This window comes from Carassius carassius, chromosome 34 (assembly GCF_963082965.1).
Source record: "Carassius carassius chromosome 34, fCarCar2.1, whole genome shotgun sequence".
Taxonomy (NCBI): Eukaryota; Metazoa; Chordata; class Actinopteri; order Cypriniformes; family Cyprinidae; genus Carassius; species Carassius carassius.
In genome coordinates this window covers 13,920,144-13,934,450 of record NC_081788.1, presented here as the reverse complement: position 1 = coordinate 13,934,450, position 14,307 = coordinate 13,920,144, and the positions used below count along the sequence as shown (strand labels likewise).

The following is a 14,307-nucleotide window of genomic DNA, read 5'->3' as shown; positions in this document are numbered from 1 at the left end:
AGAGTAAACTTATTGATCATGGCTGTGTTTAAGACTTGCATGTCCTTTGAACATTTAATTCAGCATTTTTTTTCTCATTTAAACTTAAATTCTGAATTAAAATAGAAATGTATTCCTATTACATGTTTGTGATCTTATGAACAATTCATCGATGCAAAGGTTTTTTTTTATTTCTTTTTTTTTTAAATGTCAATCTTCCGGTGGAAAAAAAACAGACTTTTCTGTGATTAGAATGTTGTTGTCACTTTCATAAAACACTGAACTGTGTGTAAAGAACAGAATTAATCAGGAGAGTTGACTACCAAATTTAGCTCAAGTGTGTGTACGTGGCCTGTGAGCAATGACATCTTAAAGTTTTGTGTTTATGCTGCAAATAATCAACTTCCTCTAGCGCAATAAAGTAAGAATTTGTCAAAACTTACAAAGACTGATGCAAGCCGTTGTGTCAGTTATTTTAAAAACCCAAAACATTTGTTTTTAGGAAGTAGACTAGTTTATTTTCATCTACAACCCGAATTCCGGAAAAGTTGGGACGTTTTTTAAATTTTAATAAAATGAAAACTAAAAGACTTTCAAATCACATGAGCCAATATTTTATTCACAATAGAACATAGATAACATAGCAAATGTTTAAACTGAGAAAGTTTACAATTTTATGCACAAAATGAGCTCATTTCAATTTTGATTTCTGCTACAGGTCTCAAAATAGTTGGGACGGGGCATGTTTACCATGGTGTAGCATCTCCTTTTCTTTTCAAAACAGTTTGAAGACGTCTGGGCATTGAGGCTATGAGTTGCTGGAGTTTTGCTGTTGGAATTTGGTCCCATTCTTGCCTTATATAGATTTCCAGCTGCTGAAGAGTTCGTGGTCGTCTTTGACGTATTTTTCGTTTAATGATGCGCCAAATGTTCTCTATAGGTGAAAGATCTGGACTGCAGGCAGGCCAGGTTAGCACCGGGACTCTTCTACGACGAAGCCATGCTGTTGTTATAGCTGCAGTATGTGGTTTTGCATTGTCCTGCTGAAATAAACAAGGCCTTCCCTGAAATAGACGTTGTTTGGAGGGAAGCATATGTTGCTCTAAAACCTTTATATACCTTTCAGCATTCACAGAGCCTTCCAAAACATGCAAGCTGCCCATACCGTATGCACTTATGCACCCCCATACCATCAGAGATGCTGGCTTTTGAACTGAACGCTGATAACATGCTGGAAGGTCTCCCTCCTCTTTAGCCCGGAGGAAACGGCGTCCGTGATTTCCAACAAGAATGTCAAATTTGGACTCGTCTGACCATAAAACACTATTCCACTTTGAAATAGTCCATTTTAAATGAGCCTTGGCCCACAGGACACGACGGCGCTTCTGGACCATGTTCACATATGGCTTCCTTTTTGCATGATAGAGCTTTAGTTGGCATCTGCTGATGGCACGGCGGATTGTGTTTACCGACAGTGGTTTCTGAAAGTATTCCTGGGCCCATTTAGTAATGTCATTGACACAATCATGCCGATGAGTGATGCAGTGTCGTCTGAGAGCCCGAAGACCACGGGCATCCAATAAAGGTCTCCGGCCTTGTCCCTTACGCACAGAGATTTCTCCAGTTTCTCTGAATCTTTTGATGATGTTATGCACTGTAGATGATGAGATTTGCAAAGCCTTTGCAATTTGATGTTGAGGAACATTGTTTTTAAAGTTTTCCACAATTTTTTTACGCACTCTTTCACAGATTGGAGAGCCTCTGTCCATCTTTACTTCTGAGAGACTCTGCTTCTCTAAGACAAAACTTTTATAGCTAATCATGTTACAGACCTGATATCAATTAACTTAATTAATCACTAGATGTTCTCCCAGCTGAATCTTTTCAAAACTGCTTGCTTTTTTAGCCATTTGTTGCCCCCGTGCCAACTTTTTTGAGACCTGTAGCAGGCATTAAATTTTAAATGAGCTAATTAAGTGGATAAAAGTGTAAAATTTCTCAGTTTAAACATTTGCTACGTTATCTATGTTCTATTGTGAATAAAATATTGGCTCATGTGATTTGAAATTCCTTTAGTTTTCATTTTATTAAAATTTAAAAAACGTCCCAACTTTTCCGGAATTCGGGTTGTATTTTTTAAGGTTGTTTATTTGTCATCAAAGGTCCTGATTTAGGTATCAGAGTCTGAAGTCAAAATTGGGATCAGTCCAAACTAAACTGGGGTTATGCGAACAGAGCCAAATGACCTTGCACTTGTCCTGTCCCTCATGTTAGCAGAGTCTTATTTCATCTTTCTTTCTTGTTCTTGTCCTTTATCATCTTATTTCTTTATCATCTAATTTCCTCTTTCTTTCTAGTTCTTGCCATTTATCATCAAGCAAGGGAGAGAAAAACTGACAAACTGAGTAAGAGAGAGGCTGTTGTGTGATGTTCATAACTTAAATTACACTGAATCTCCATTAGGAGTTTCAGCATGTGAGTCAAAGCTGAGAGTGTTTTGCTGAGATAGGGATAGACTCTCTTTCCCTTCACAATCATGTCACATAACAGCATGAATTCCTATTCTAAACTGAGCTGCACTAACAGTCTGCTTGGGTGAACTTGACACTAGTGGTTATATATCAACTGTACGGGTGAAAATTACAGCTTGATTAGAAGGTGAGCATTTATGAGAGCTTCTGTTCCCATTGTACCCTGCAATGCAGCTCAACAGTCCTGCACAGGTCATCACATCAAAAAATCTTTTTAAAAAAATTACAATTCCTTTCTGTCTTGTATATATCGTAATATATATATATATATATATATATATATATATATATATATATATATATATATATATACATATAGATATATATATATAGTTTAAAAGTAATGGTTGGTAAGTTTTTGAAAGATGTCTCTTATGCTCACCAAGGCAAACATTTACTTGATTGATCAAAATTATACAATAATCAGTAATATTGTGAAATATTACTATATTTGAAAAATAAATTATAGAATGTATTTTATTCAAATGATGGCAATGCTGAATTTTCAGCATGCATTACTTCAGTCTTCAGTCTCACGTGATCCTTCAGAAATCATTCTAATATGATGATTTGGTGCTCCAGAAATATTTCTTATAATTGTCAGTACAGTTGTGAAACATTTTTGTGGAAAACTTGAAAGATTTTTCTTTTGAGAAGGTTTGACCAGCAGGGCACAGTAGACTGAAGACATCAGTCTTGCTGCCTGTAGATTAGTGAAAGTTTCACTCTTCTTTCATGTAATTCTCAACTCACAGCAGGGTTCAGGATGCTGACAGATCTAGCTATAAATTATTTCTAACTTTCAGAAAGAGAACAGACTTCAGAGATCTTATGAAGATCAGTCAGGTGCTCTGCTCATTGATGAGCATAGACTTTTTGACAGTGTTCTGTAACATCTTGCACACTTTGTTTATAGACTTTTCAAAATGTATGAAATTATATTTTCCCCTCTTCCAGGTACAAGGGCTTCATAAAAGATTGCCCGAGTGGTCAGCTTGATGCATCAGGTTTCCAGAAGATCTACAAACAGTTCTTCCCCTTCGGCGACCCCACCAAGTTTGCCTCATTCGTCTTCAATGTTTTTGACGAGAACAAGGTGAAGTGCACATCACTGTTAGGGTCTTGCTCAATAGATTTTCTTTAGGGTTGGAGACATTCTGTCTCTATGTCTGTCTCTCTTTACTTATGCCCCGTTCACTCTGACAGTGATTTTATCGCTAAAGGTCACTGTTTTCTGGTGGTTAGTAGATGTCCCCACACTCTTAAAAATAAAGGTGCTTCAAAAGGTTCTTCACAGAAAACCACAAAGATCCATTCAGTCAAAGGTTCTTTAAAGAACCATCTCTTTCTTACCTTTATGTAATTTGAAGAACCTTCTTTGCAACAAATAACCTTTTGTGAGATAGAAAGGTTCCGCAGAAGTTAAAGGTTCTTTATAGAACCATATAGACAAAAAGGTTCTTCTATAGCATCGTGAAGCACCTTTATTTTTAAGAGTATACTATGCCCTATTGATGAACTCCACAATCCTAGGGTAAACCTGTTCCAAAACCTAATACATCTTATATGGTCTCAACACAAATATTGTTCCATAGAGAGAGAACTTAAAGGGATATTTCACCCAAAAATAAAAATTCTGTCATCATTAACATAACCTCAAGGTATTTCAAACCAATATGAGTTTCGTTCTTTTGTTGAACAGAAAAGAAGATATTTTGAGTTTCTGCCTTAGAAGGCAGTGAGAGACCACAGGCTTTGCAACAGAGCACGTATGTATATGGATTGGAGTTGAAAGGTTAATTATTCTCACTCTCTAGCGAATTGTGCTCTGTTCCTGTTATTAATTATTCATTAAATAGCCTAATTTTGTTATCTATGCAATCTGTAAATTGATTAGGAGCCAGTTAGCCCTGCCAGATAAGAGTCGTCTGGCAGCCAAACCACTTTTAGAGATCACACACACACACACACACACACACACACACAATCAAACCATTCTATATGTTTATTTATAGGTTTAGAAAGGCACCGCTGTTAGTGAGAGACATTAGTCTTGGCCTTTGTTTGCTCTTTTCTAGTAATCTGTACCACTGCAATGCATTTCACCTCAGATTCACTCTTCCAGCCACCGTCTCATGGTCAGTGTTCTGGAGATATTATCAGTCTGGGCTTGTAAAGAACTGCAGTGATGTCTAGAACAGAGGTCAAAGAGACAAACCAGGCATCAAAATTCTAAATTTCCTTGAATTTATACTCCAACATTTTGACAGCAGTATTAGTTTTGCAAGGAACTGGTCTTATTCTATGAAATGACATTTGTGTTATCCTTTTTCACATTTAATTCGGTTTAATTACAGTTGTACAAAAATATAAAAACTAAGAAAATAATTGCATGTATAGTTCACTCAAAAATGTTAATTCTGCAATCATTTAGTCATCCTCAAGTTCTTCCAAACCTGTATGATTTTTTTTCTGCTGAGCATAAATGAAGATATTTTGTAACCAAACAGTTGATGGTCCCATATACTTCCATAGTATTATTTCTTACATGTTTTAAGAGTTGATGGTGACCATCAACTGTTTGGCTACACATATTCTTTAAAATATCTTCTTTAATGTTTAATTTTGGGGGATAAACTATCCCTTTAATCAGGTTAAATGCCATATTGAATTTAATACGGATGAAAACAATAGACTTGCTATAAGCTTACAATCTGTACAATGGTTCATAAGGTCCTAGATTATGTCATTTTAAAAACGCACAACTTTCTTTCTTTTTTTTTTTCAGAAATACATTTCATTAGATGAACAATCGATATGTTGTTAAACAACTGTACAATCCATTGAATGCCCTCTACTTTAGATTGTGAGTGACATTCAGCCAAGTATGGTGACCCATACTCGGAATTAATGCTCTGCATTTAACCCATCCAAAGTGCCCACACACAGCAGTGAACACACACACACACACACACACTGTGAACACACACCTGGAGCAGTGGGCAGCCATTTATGCTGCGGCACCCGGGGAGCAGTTGGGAGTTTGGTGCCTTGCTCAAGGGCACCTCAGTCGTGGTATTGCCAGCCTGAGACTCAAACCCACAACCCTAGGGTTAGGAGTCAATCTCTCTAACCACTAGGCCACTCCCCCGTGGCAAGGATATAAGTAATGTTTTATTTGTGGAAAACAACTCTGAGCACAATGAGGCTTTTCATGAGGCTACAGTTAAAAGTGAGATAAAAGATTAAATAAATGGCTGTCCTCCAAAAGGTAGTGCTCTGAATAGTGGAGGCGTTGTAGGGCAGTAACAGTAACAGTAACTGTTGTTGTTCTTTATGACAGGCTGCATGAGACAGCGAAAGCAAATACACTCACAAACGTGACTCATATGGAAGGGTGGCAAGAAAGTGGAGTCACCTAGAGTTTGCCAGAGGCATATAGAAAATGCAACGCTTTGGTTTAATGAGATTCTGTGTTTGATGACACAAAAACTGAACCTTTGAACCTCAAAGCTGTATTTGACTGAAACTTAACACTGCATGCTAGATTCAGTTTAATAGCAGGACCTGGAAAACTCATAATGTTGAAGGGAAAATGAACTGAGCAATACAGAGGAATTCAGTGGATAAACATGAATTTGATTCTTGTTCCATCAGTGAATGAGAACGTAGTAATAGCTAAATTTTAGCTGTTGTAGTCATTTTTTATTATTTTTATTTGATTGTAGTAAGCTGTTGAAGTACTACACTGTAGTAATTTTAAAATGAATGTATAATTTATACATTGATTTATTAGTATTAGAAATTAATTTATTAATTTGTATAATTTTTTTCTGTTTATTATTTATTTATTATTATTATTGTTATTATTAGCTTGACATGTGAAGGTTTTTTATGTTTTATTCATGGAGATTATGTACTGTAGTAAAGAAAAAAGAGTAAGAAGTAAAGTTTGGATAATTTTATTCACAGGAACTAAATGCTGTCTGTCAGACGTTTCTCAGGCTCACTAGCTCAATCTGAGGTGAAGACAGAAAACACAGTGGCTAGTCATAAATCATAAAAATACACACAATAAAGTAAAGTTTGAACAACCAAGTTGAGCATTTCCACCCCTTGAGACATATTCTGTGTACTAAATAACATGAAACTGCATTCATGTACCGCTCTTGCTCTAGAGAGGTTTCAATTGACAAATCATAAAATGTGTCAAGTCAAGTCAAGTCACCTTTATTTATATAGCGCTTTAAACAAAATACATTGTGTCAAAGCAACTGAACAACATTCATTAGGAAAACAGTGTGTCAATAATGCAAAATGACAGTTAAAGTCAGTTCATCATTGAATTCAGTGATGTCATCTCTGTTCAGTTAAATAGTGTCTGTGCATTTATTTGCAATAAAGTCAATGATATCGCTGTAGATGAAGTGACCCCAACTAATCAAGCCAGAGGCGACAGCGGCAAGGAACCGAAACTCCATCGGTGACAGAATGGAGAAAAAACCTTGGGAGAAACCAGGCTCAGTCGGGGGTCAGTTCTCCTCTGATCAGACGAAACCAGTAGTTCAATTCCAGGCTGCAGCAAAGTCAGATTGTGCAGAAGAATCATCTGTTTCCTGTGGTCTTGTCCTGGTGGTCCTCTGAGACAAGGTCTTTACAGGGGATCTGTATCTGGGGCTATAGTTGTCCTGGTTTCCGCTGTCTTTCAGGGATGTAGAGGTCCTTTTTAGGTGCATACACCATATGGTCTGGATACGTACTGGATCCGGGTGACTGCAGTGACCCTCTGATCTGGATACAGACTGGATTTGGTGGCAACGGTGACCTCGGAATAAGAGAGAAACAGACTAATATTAGCGTAGATGCCATTCTTCTAATGATGTAGCAAGTACATTGTGTGTTATGGGAAGTGTTCCCGGTTCCAGTTTACATAATTAATGCAACCTAAAAATCTTTTAACGGTGTCATAACATATCTGCTGGATATTTGGCAGCAGAATGGATTTTTTAATGGCTGGTGGTGCCAGCCTGTAGCCTTAAGGTAGAGCAGGGGGTGGGACAGGAATAGCAGCCCACTGGCCCATTTTACTCTGCCAATCAACAAAAGGCTTTTGGGTAAAACTTTACAATAAGGTTCTATACTTTAAAATTAGTTAGTGCATTAGACATCATTAACAAACTATAAAAAAATGTTACAACTTTTAACAGGGTTCATTAGTGTTAAAATGTATTAGTAGGCTATGAATCAAAATATATAATAAATAACATTTAATAAAATCTATCTATCTATCTATCTATCTATCTATCTATCTATCTATCTATCTATCTATCTATCTATCTATCTATCTATCTATCTCTCTATCTCTCTATCTATCTATCTATCTATCTATCTTTTTCACAGGATGGACGGATTGAGTTCTCAGAGTTTATTCAGGCCCTGTCTGTGACCTCACGTGGGACCTTGGATGAAAAGCTCCGCTGTAAGCATGTTTTTGATTAGTAAAAGACCATTTAAGTGAGAATAAGTTAAAGACAGCTGCAGTGAAGTACCTTCGTGGGGTGATTCATAGAAGAGGAATATTTATTAATAATTTATTAATAATTTAACTGCTATAGGTTTTGTGTTGTGAAATGTTTGGCTTGTAAAGTATGTTTTATTTATTTTTCAAATAAATGTCATTTGGTTGCATATTTTCTTATTGAATACCAAGAAATTCTAACATTTTTGAGAGAGGCTTAAGTGTCTGAATACGTTTGGGGCAACTGTGTTTTGTAAAATTGATTAAATGTGAAATTACCTCAATGTATTAAAACCAATGCAATCTTCTCACTGATATTAAACAGACACTTTTACATATACGGGTCGGGTACCCCCTTTTTCTTTGTTAACTCTTCACCCCAGGCACTGACCTGTGTTTGCACTCTGCTATGTGAGTCGTAGAATTGTCTCTTTGTTGTAGATGAGTGGAATAAAGTAGGGCTGTATGGGTGGGATGTCCTGGAGTCCTGGCATGTAGAGAAATTCATAGATGGCGAGATGAAAGAGTCGCTCCTTGCTGCTGTAATTACTGTGCAATGATTTGGCTCAAACAAACCATGCCTTTATCACGCAATCCTGTGTCTATCATTCCTTTTAGTGCTTATAAGCTTTCATGTCAGCATTCGAACATTGCTCTTTAATTCATAATTAAATTTTTTTAGTTCATTTTAACTTTAGTTAAAAGTAAAAGTACATTTATCAACTTAACTTTAACTTTAAGTGCCTATTTTATTTCAGTTAGTTGCAACATTTCAACTTTTTTCGTCTAATATTTATATTTTATTTGACTTCAGCTTTATTTTAATTCCCCCCCAAAATTTTTTAATAATTTTTATTTTAGTTTTAGTTAATAACTACACAGTTTGTATTGCTTCTTAAATTGATGATTTTGACACGTCTTGAATTTCTTAGCTGCATAGCATTTAGAATCATACAACAGTATTTATTACATTTATCTGAAAGTTAAGCACCTCTTGGCACCGACTGTTTGCTGAAAAAGAAACCAAACTTGAAAAAAATGTCAGGGCCTATATTGTACCCTGTTTACAGAAAGTGCCGTATTATTTCTGCACACACTCACCATGACTTCTTGTTACACGCTTTAGGGGCCTTCAAGCTTTATGATCTTGATAACGATGGCTATATCACACGTGATGAAATGCTAAATATCGTAGATGCCATCTATCAGATGGTGGTAAGTCACTGTTCATTTCACCTGTAATTACATTTAGAACATATGGAATTGTTTAATGAGCAAAATCTCTCGGATGTCTTTAACATCTATAACGTGTGTTCAAGGGAAACACAGTGGACCTTCCAGAAGAAGAAAACACGCCGGAGAAGAGAGTGGATCGCATTTTTGCCGTGATGGATAAGGTATGGTTATGTCCTTTCTTTTTGACCCCAGTCACACTGAATCAGTAGATAATCCTAGCCAAAACTGAGTGTTATTATGTAGCGGGCTGTTTATTATATTAGATATGTGGAATTATTTAATTCTATTTTTGGAAATCACTTAAGCAGACTAACTGCAAAAAGAAAATGTTGTCATCTCTTATGCACCCTTATGTCATTCCAAACCTGTATGACTTTCATTTTTCTGTGGCACATAAAATAAAATATTTTAAACAATGTTTCAGTTCCCGTTTTTTCTTTGACTTCCATCGTATGAACAAAAATACAATGGAAGTCAATGGAAACCGAATCTGTTTGGTTATCAACATTGTTGAAAGAAAGAAACGCATACAGGTTTGTAATGACATGAGGGTGAGTAAATGATAACAGAATTTTCATTTGTGGATGGACTATTCCTTAAAGACTAAGGATTTAAACAAACTCAACAGTAATGATTAGCAATCAACCTTTACTAAACCCCTCAAGAAAAATCACTCATTCATAGCTCAAGCCCTGAAAGACGAGATCAGGACTTGTTTGGGAATGTTCACAAAGATGATATGCTTTGCAATCTCAGCTTAGATCTGCATGAGGAACCAGTAGTTATTTTAGGGAAATATAAGGCTTCTTCAAAACAAGTACTACATTGAGCCACATAAGGTGAAAGAAGCATTTGCATTGCCTACTCTGTTGAGATTTTTTCTTCTATGGATCAGCCTGTTAGCACCCGCCCCCTGCTGGGCATGTGAAGCATCTTAAAAGTGGGAGCGTATTTCCTCATACATCATTGAAAATCCTCATTGCTGATGTTTTAGTATCCTTTAGTTTGTAAACTGATATAACCTTAAAGTCTGTTACACATTCGTTTAAAGTGTCATGCATTCGCGTATAACCACAAACAAACTTAAAATAACACATGTAGTTGTTTTCACTCAGCATTTGAGACAGTTGAGATTCCAAACAGTGTTTGGTTGTTTACCCAGAATGCTGATGGGAAGCTGACCCTGCAGGAGTTCCAGGAGGGATCAAAGGCAGACCCCTCTATTGTACAAGCTCTGTCACTCTACGATGGCCTTGTATAGTAGCAGTATCTTGTCTTAAAGATACAGGTACGCTGTGCTGAATAGAAATTCATCAGGTTATATGTCAGTTTCATGACATCCTGTCTACATCCACTGTTTTACATGCTATAATTTATTTTAGTATACTTTTATATTCATAGTCATTGGCATACACTGATAACAGTGTAGTGTAGCAGAAAACAGGGCATTTGATGTTAGTTACTTATTTTAGGAGTGCCAAGAAAAGTGGTTTTTCTTTGATTTTGGATTTCCATTTTAAGCTTTAGGGTTTTATAGCCTTTGCTGTGTGACAGATAACCTCAGTTAAGCCAGTAATTAGAGGAATGACACTATTATTGTTATTTATTTGTTTCTGGCATTAAGATGACATTGAGGTAAGCTGTGTATCCATTTGCTGGCCTTATCTTTCCACATGGAAGTTATATTGCCACCTAGTGTACTTAAAAACCTACAGCAGCACTGAGCTAGAGGTGTACATCTTTCAGAACTGAATTGGAAAATCCTTGTACATAATTCAGTTTCTGATTTTAAACTTGAGTTGTGGTAACGAAAGGTATGCACAAGTATAACTGACATTTAAGGAATTAAAATGAAAGAAAATTAAGAATGAAATAAAAATATATTGTTTTCCATAATACTGACAATATATTATTTTCAATACATTATTTTATATTAATAATTCAAGTTTGAAATGAAATCTTTTTTCAAGAATGCCATACTTTACTAATATACTGAAACATATACGCTTGAGTATTAATATCATTGTTTAATTATGTTATTTTATATTTATTGGGATTGATTGGACCTTTATAATTAACAGATTAGAAAAACACTACCGTGCATATTTTGTGGTGCTTCATGGCAAAATTAACATTTATAAGAGGAATATACAAATAAGTGAAGGAAAAAGTATATTCTGCATTTCAGGGGATAAATGGAACTAAATAGTCAATGATCTAATTATTTATATATGTTGTTACACAACTTGTCTTGAACTAATGAAATTCAAACAATAGTATGAATGTGTTTAGTTTCTTAGAAATACAGTTCAGTAAATTCCTCTTCCTGTCATCCTGTTGTTCAGTGTGAGCGATTGAATTTTAACTCCAACTCATGAATTGAAAGTGAGCTGCTTCTTAAATAAAATCACCCATTTCTCACTGTGAGCATTTTCTAATGTTTGTTGTACAGGTACGACAAAGGATCCAGTGTGGTGCCATCCCAAAATGCCATTCAAGGAGATGAGTCTGTCATTCTGGACATTTAAGTCTGAGACGTCTAACCACAAGCACATCACATTTTAGCATACAACAATGACAGAAAAGAAGAACCTGTCATCCTGAAACTGTTTGTGTGTGTTTATGTGTGTGAATGCTATAATTCAGGATCCCATGGAATTGCTTGTTTGCTGCAGAACAAACGCACTGGAGATGTATGGATGGTACTAATTGTTAAAGTAAAGCATACTGACCATCCTAAAGTATAGATGTAAATATGTGTAAACATTTCATATTTTTATTCATACTTCGCTGAGATATTGTGGATGTGCTCTTCATATATAATTTAAGAGACTGGCAATATTTTATTTATGTCTTGTTTACTTTGAAGTGTATGGATTGCAGCTGTTACAAGCCTCAACATTTCTAAAAGTCTCTTGGAATGAAAGACTTTACTCCTGTTTTGCTTTTTCTTTGGAACTATGAATGTGAAAGGAGATTCATTTATTATATTTGCGATACACAGCTCCCATTGTGAAGAGTGTGCTGCCCATTCATAGCTGGCATAACTCATTGCGAAGTCCTCAAGCCACTTCCTAAGCAAGGCAATGTAAGCCAGCAACATGCTACATTGTTATTCCCGAATAGCTGCAACTCAAAACTGATGCAAGTACCTCTGTAATGGATAAACAAACAGTCTACCATCTGCTAATTTAAACTGCACCTCTGCGTTTGACTTTTTCTGTGTCATATTGCTGTCAAACGAAAGCCATAGACTTGAACTATGACATTCTCCTCTCAAAGTAATTGGGTATGTGCCGGGCGGGTTTGAGTGGGTCTCATGCTTTTTCAGTCCCTCTCTGGCTGATGATTAAATTTGAGTCACTGCATAATTTCCTCAAATTTTATTTGCCATCGGTAAGTAAGATGGAGGTTTTAATATCTGATGTGTCCCCTCTTGATATTTCAACATTGGCTGCTTCTATTTTCATCACAGTGTGGTATGTATAGAAATGCTGTGCACATAATAGGACGATGTTCAATAGGAGCACAGACCTTGTATTCCATCAGCACAATGGATTTACTGGCACGCTTTCAAAAGAATTTGCTGTGGTCAATTAATCCTTCGAAGTAATCAAGTTTGTCACCCAAAGGGAGCATAAATCAAACACATTCTAAAACACATAAAATCTCAGTCTCAGGTCTCAGACGCCATGTGTTCCGTTTTCATTTAACACCATATTTAGGTTTGACACTATATTTAATTTAACGCTGTAGAAAATGAGGCTGTGAGGAAAAAGACTTACAGTCTTTACAATAACATGCACTGTATAAAGTACAGTATCTAGATCACTAATATTATCAACAATTCTAAATTCTACTCACAATTTAAAAAATAGTTTTATGTTGCTTTTATATATTGAGCCCCCCGAACTAATATGTTTTGTCTGCTGCACAGTTGGTGTTGTCAAACTACAGGCCAATCCATTTAATGCACTTTACTTCTATCCTTACAGCCTTATTTTTAATCTTGTTAAAAACTAAATATGGTGCTACCCTGACTAAGTCACGTAAGCTAAATATTGACAAAAACAAGCTGAGTGCACATTTAAACAACAGGATTGTATTTTAGTTTTGTCATTTAAATTTTGCTCAGTTAATTTGGATCAGGTTGATCTGCAAATCACATCATAAAAAAAAATTCAGTTTCGATTACTGTATGTTTGTCATGCTCATTAAATCTGTTTAAATTCCACATCTGGTCACAGACTGCAGAGAGAATACTGCGTTTTTAGCTATGTTAAGACAATGTAGCCTGGTTAAAACCAGCGCTCTATTAGCCTTTGGGGACTATTAGTCCTCCATCCAATTCTCTGGAAGAACTAGCCCCCAAGTCAGAGGGATGGTGCCAGTCTTTCCCTCACCTTTGGGGACCTTGTAAACCACTGAGATCACAAACAGCCGGTGATCGATAGAAAGGTGTTACAGCCTGCCCCTCACAGCTGAGAGAGGGATGGAGAAAGTGCAGAAAATGAATCTTAGAGCTAGTTGCAATGCTGCTTGAGTTGTTCAGTTCATTCAGGCATGAGCACTGCAGTGTGAGGACCCTGTTGGAATTGCTCCGTTTCTTATTAGTTTTTGTGTTTTTGTTTCTAATCCTGCTGAAAACAAAAAATAAAAAAAAAGAAATCAGCCCGAGCTGGTTTGCTTGTCTTAACTGATTTAAGCTCTTCCAAGACAGTTCACAGACAGTTTAACGGTTTTATGTTTACAAATACCCCAAAACCCTCTAAACTATAGCAAAAGTTAATTCAAGTCAAGTCTGCTTTATTGTCAATTCTTCCACAGTTACAGCACATACATACAGAGATTTGAAATTGCATTACTCTCAGACCCTTGGTGCATACAGATAACACTAATAGTAGAGCATAAAAATACAGATAGATACAGATTAAATATAAAATACAACTATACAAATAAGTGCACGTAAAAAAAAGTAAAATATTAAAGTACAGACAGAAAACGTCTCGGTTAGGTATGGTAACCTTCGTTCCCTGAAGGAGG

At 36.1% G+C, this 14,307-nt stretch overlaps 1 protein-coding gene across 2 annotated transcripts in view; it reads left to right on the top strand.

Annotated features, from left to right (window-relative positions):
- Positions 1–12,018, top strand: part of LOC132114436 (neuronal calcium sensor 1-like) — a 31,124-nt gene extending 19,106 nt beyond the window's left edge. Inside the window, exons 5-10 of one of the 2 annotated variants that reach the window (XM_059522555.1) lie at positions 3,468–3,606; positions 7,911–7,989; positions 9,155–9,243; positions 9,348–9,425; positions 10,427–10,552; positions 11,717–12,018. In XM_059522555.1, the coding sequence (XP_059378538.1) occupies positions 3,468–3,606; positions 7,911–7,989; positions 9,155–9,243; positions 9,348–9,425; positions 10,427–10,525 (484 nt within the window). In that variant the 3' untranslated portion in view covers positions 10,526–10,552; positions 11,717–12,018. The other variant, XM_059522556.1, reaches the window with a different exon arrangement.
- Positions 12,019–14,307: the final 2,289 nt, after the last annotated feature.